Source organism: Sesamum indicum, linkage group LG10 (assembly GCF_000512975.1).
Source record: "Sesamum indicum cultivar Zhongzhi No. 13 linkage group LG10, S_indicum_v1.0, whole genome shotgun sequence".
Classification (NCBI taxonomy): Eukaryota; Viridiplantae; Streptophyta; class Magnoliopsida; order Lamiales; family Pedaliaceae; genus Sesamum; species Sesamum indicum.
The window spans coordinates 13,396,505-13,401,350 of NC_026154.1; the positions used below are offsets into that span (position 1 = coordinate 13,396,505).

The 4,846-nt window shown below is 33.6% G+C and overlaps 1 protein-coding gene across 2 annotated transcripts; it reads left to right on the forward strand.

Annotated features, from left to right (window-relative positions):
* LOC105172454 (pyrrolidone-carboxylate peptidase-like) lies at nt 337–3,444 on the forward strand. Of its 2 annotated transcripts, XM_011093884.2 has the most exons (5): nt 337–481; nt 1,227–1,550; nt 2,126–2,230; nt 2,319–2,366; nt 3,040–3,444. In XM_011093884.2, the coding sequence occupies exons 2-5, from the start codon at nt 1,284–1,286 to the stop codon at nt 3,277–3,279; spliced, it is 660 nt and encodes a 219-aa protein (XP_011092186.1). In that variant the 5' UTR covers nt 337–481; nt 1,227–1,283; the 3' UTR covers nt 3,280–3,444. The 2 variants fall into 2 exon arrangements, with proteins under 2 accessions (XP_011092186.1, XP_020553125.1); XM_020697466.1 differs by lacking the exon at nt 337–481 and having other exon boundaries at nt 537–1,550.

Here is a 4,846-nt window from a genome sequence, read left to right on the forward strand (position 1 = left end):
TTTAATAGAAAGGGACAAGTAAGCTACATTTAATAAAATAAATGAGATTTTGTTTTTGGCTTATTTTTAAAACACAATGGGATTTTTAGTTGAATTTTGAAAATAGAAACAAATTTTATGCTATTTAATCCAAAAAGAAACTTAAAAATATTATATATATAATTTTTTAAATTATAAAAAATTTACATGTAATTATATTAAATCAGAAAAGAGTAGCATGTAATTATCCCATTTATCTAATACCAATCTTTGTATTTTTTCATGAAAACAACCCACCAAACCCCCACGTTCTTTAGCCATTTTGCTTTTGTTTCCTATTACTTCTTTTTCCCCCTTTTTTCCTCTCTAAAGTCTAATGTCGTAATCATAAAAGGAATCTCAATCTGTTTTTAGTCTACACCAAAAAATTGACCAACACTAATAAAAGAGTAGAGGTTTGAGCCATTTCTCCTGCTTTTTGCTTCTTCATTTGAGCTTTAAGGTGAGATTGGCAATCAATAAAAACTCAATCTTTGCTCAAAATTCCACGCTATTTACTGATTTTCTTTGGGCCCTTTTTGTTTATGATCCATATTTGGTTTCTTGATTGATTTTCTTGATTATGTGTATTGGGTTTCATGTGGGTTTTAGTTTCAGTTGTATTTTGCTCTAAATTTTGGGGTTCTACAGTCAATTATTGATGTAATCAAGATTTTGGGGTTTGGTTGATTTTGATCATGGTTTCAAAGATGTGGGCTTTTCTTCATTTGTTCTTCAACCTGATCACTGTTTGCTACTGTCTACTGCATTAACTTGCGTTTCCTGTTGTTTGAGTCTTCAGTTTGCCTTAGAACTCTCTGTTGATGTAGAATCTTGTGTTTTGTTCAGCATGATTTGGATGCGATTCAAATTTAACTAGCTTGAGAACCAGTTGTTTTGTTCTTTTTACACCTTATTTTTCACGATTATTGTAGTAGTAGCTGAATTTTACAGTGTCTTTTTTGCAAATTATTGTTAATCGATGGTATGGTATTGAAGTTAATGTAAGCTTTTGTTGATTTTGCATCTAGTTTAGCTGCTATGGTATTGAATATTATTGCTTTTATTGACATAATTCGTAGTGGATTCTGAGAACTGTATGGCTGATGTTTTTCTCATTGTCTGCTGCTGTTTTCTTCTGTGAATGAAGGAAAATGGACATTATAGCTTGATATCATTTTATTCATTGTTTTGTTTTTCTTTCACAGATTTCAAGGTAATCGTTTCAAATATTTCATGCTTTGACGTTGTTGGATTGTCGCTAGATGGGATCCGAAGGGCCTACACCTGCGGTTACCGTCCATGTAACAGGATTTAAAAAGTTTCATGGAGTTGCAGAAAATCCAACTGAGAAAATTGTCAGTAATCTCCAAGATTACATGAATAAAAGGGGTCTACCAAAAGGGCTCGTCCTTGGTAGTTGCACAGTTCTTGAAACTGCAGGACAAGGAGCTATTGTTCCCTTATACCAAACGTTACAATCTGCCGTTAGCAGGGATACTACTGCATCAAATTCAGGCACAGTCATTTGGGTCAGTCTCTCAACTGGGAACTGCCCATTTCCTTTATAACAGAGGACTTGCATTAAGAAGTTGCTTTTCGTGCACTGCGGGTGAAATATTTTGACTTCTGAAGTTTGCTAAATTAGAGTATGTTGATCGGTTGTTTATAGTACCGATCTGCTTGCTTGGGATATACGAGGCTATGTCATGTTTGAAAAAAGTGAAGACTCTTTCAACATCTTTGCAGCTTTTCAAGTTTGTTACTAGAATCCCCATAAAAGAGAAATGTTTGTTACTAGAAAGAGAGGTGGCTGGGTTGATTTTTTAGTTGATTATCACATTCTTGTGGTTTATGATCTATCTTTAAATAAGTGGCATAGGCACATACGACAAACTGAAGCACCTTATTGATCATTTCCCTTTTTTCTTAATTCAATTTCTTCCGTGCATTTATTTTTTCTTAACTGTAATTTGTAAAGTTGGCTAAGCTAGATCTGAACTCGTTATGACAAAACACAACTCGACCTTCATGAAATGTATCGTCTTTCTGCGAGTTATTTGTGATTTCTGAGGTCGGTTTCTCAATAGTGGTATATTGTTATCAGGTTCATTTTGGGGTCAATAGCGGAGCAACAAGATTCGCTATAGAGCATCAAGCTGTCAACGAAGCTACATTCCGTTGCCCTGATGAGATGGGGTGGAAGCCTCAGGTTAGAGGGACCGTTAGGAATTCTCCAAGTCTCATTTCAATATCTGAGGTGTATATAGTTTGATATAATACTGCTATTCTTATTGCAGAAAGTTCCAATTGTTCCAGCAGATGGTGGGATTTCACGATTACGAGAGGTATTCGTTTCATGATTCTTATCTCGACTTTCTTTAGTAATTTACACTAGGCCGACTAATGGCATATGGAAAATTGGTTAACATCACTGAGTTATTGGTCATTTTGGAGCACCGACGCGTATGCTTATCAAGATGTTATCTCATGCTTGTGGGCTGGTGCAAATATTTTCCTCTCTCTCTACTTTATTAAGTGGCAGCTCTAGAGTTAAATACGAAATGTTCAAATTCTTTCCAACTGCTTCCTACACGTTTCAGTTGACCTTTTGCAAGTTCTCCGTCATATTAGCATTAGAGAATGATTAAGACTTCCCCCTTGGAAGGGGAATTTGGCATATGCGAGGAAGAGAGATGGGCAATAAGCATCTCTATATGTCTAGAACTTGCACTCTGTTAGCTATTTCTTCCTGTTTTTGAGGATTGCAATTTCCTACAGAAAGTCTCTCGAAATGCATGATTTTAATTCGATAATAGCTAGTGAAAATAGATTCACCATTTAGAGTTAATTCATCGGTAGGGAAGAAATGGATTAGTACTATGAACCTTATGATGGTTCCCCTTACTTGCATGCTTTGCAAGAGAATAAGAGTCATAGAAGAGCTACTTAAAACTTTGACCGAATACGTTCTCTTTGCAAATATGTCTTATCAGCTTTTCGAATTTCTGATATCTTCAGACTTCCCTTCCTGTTGAGGACGTCACCAAGTCATTGGCAAAAATGGGCTATGAAGTGACGACCTCAGATGATGCTGGCCGGTTCGTCTGCAACTATGTATACTATCATTCGTTGCGTTTTGCGGAGCAGAATGGAGTGAAATCGCTATTTGTACATGTTCCTCTCTTCTTGACGATAGACGAGGAGACGCAAATGCGGTTTGCTGCTTCGTTGTTGGAGGTACTTGCCTCTTTACATTAGCTTGCAACAACTCCTCAAGAAATCTGGATTTCTGAGAGCATATTTGTGTCCGGGTTGAGTTAATGTATGCTAAGAATGATATTCAATGTAATGTAGTGCCTCAATAAACAGTCAACTCTGTGTGAATTATAAAATGCGTTTGTGTTCTTTTGGCTGTTGTTTGCCCCCTCCATCTATAAATAATTTGTAAGGAAAAAAATCGAGAAAAAGCTAATGAGGTCTAATTTAATTAGTGAAGTTGAAGCACATGACTAAGAGGTCATAGTCAAAGTGCACAACGGGTCGGACTGATCGACCTAGGACCAGTACACTATTGTTTATGATAGCCTTGACCAGGCCCGACGCAGGACTAGGCAGTCCTGGATCACTAGATTGTGTCGATTTTAGGTATTGATACTTGGGACCTATTCAGGGCCAACTCGGTTGGGTTGACCAGCCCCTTCTTTTAGTGGGTCAATCTGATCCTAGAGTGTGCATAATTTTTAAAAAATATAGGGCTTTTTTTGTCAATTTTTTTAACGCAGAGAGTTTTAAGCTAAATTATTAAAATACAAGTGGGTTTTATGCAATTTATCATAATTATACATATATAATTTTGATAATTTACGTAGAATCATTATTATCAATTGAAAATTTATGATATAATTATCCATTCTTCAAAAAATGAGAAAGGAAATGAATAAAATGTATTTTTACATAATTAAGATTTTGGATTAATATATTAAACAAGTACTAAAAGACATAAGTTTCTTTTTCAACAATTATTAAAAACTTGAGGGGGTTATATGAATACAGTAGAATATCTATAAATTAATACTCGATAAATTAATAATTTTTTTAAAATTAATAATAATTTTTTTACTTGGGCCTAAGGTCTAATTTAATAAAATAATAATTTTCTGGAAGACCCTTATATGAATTTATTGTCCCTTCACTATTATAAATTAATAATTACATGAAATTACAAATATAACTAAGGACAATTTATTAAAATATGATTTTATTGATGTTTGCTTCTTCTTGAAATTTAAAGATAACCGTATTTCATCTCTAACTTTCCATACTGTATCCAAAAGTTCCAATATTGCGTTCTCATACTGCAACAAAAAATTGCGAAGAGTTGTTGCTGCCATGAGTGCTTCCTTCCGCGTAATTGGTTGCAAAGGCATTTTATTTATGAAGAACAATGTAGGTTCATTGAATCGATAAAAATCTCTTTAAATTAATAAATTATTAATTTATTAATTAATTAATATCTCTTTAAATTAATAAAATTTCATGATCCCGATATTATTAATTTATATAAGTTTTATTGTATTATTTTTTCACAAGGGGTCATTTTGCTTAATAAACCTATCTCAGGTGGCTTGCTCGCAATTTTTTATCATATGTACAGTTGACAAAAAGGGGGAAAAAAAGTTTTTCCAACACAACCAAAATTTTGATAAAATAAAACATTAATTCCAATAAAATAAAATCTTTCTTTTACTAGAGTTTTCAAATTTTAATTTAGGATAAATTACAACGAGCTCCTATAAAATGATATAATCACAAATATTTCCTCATT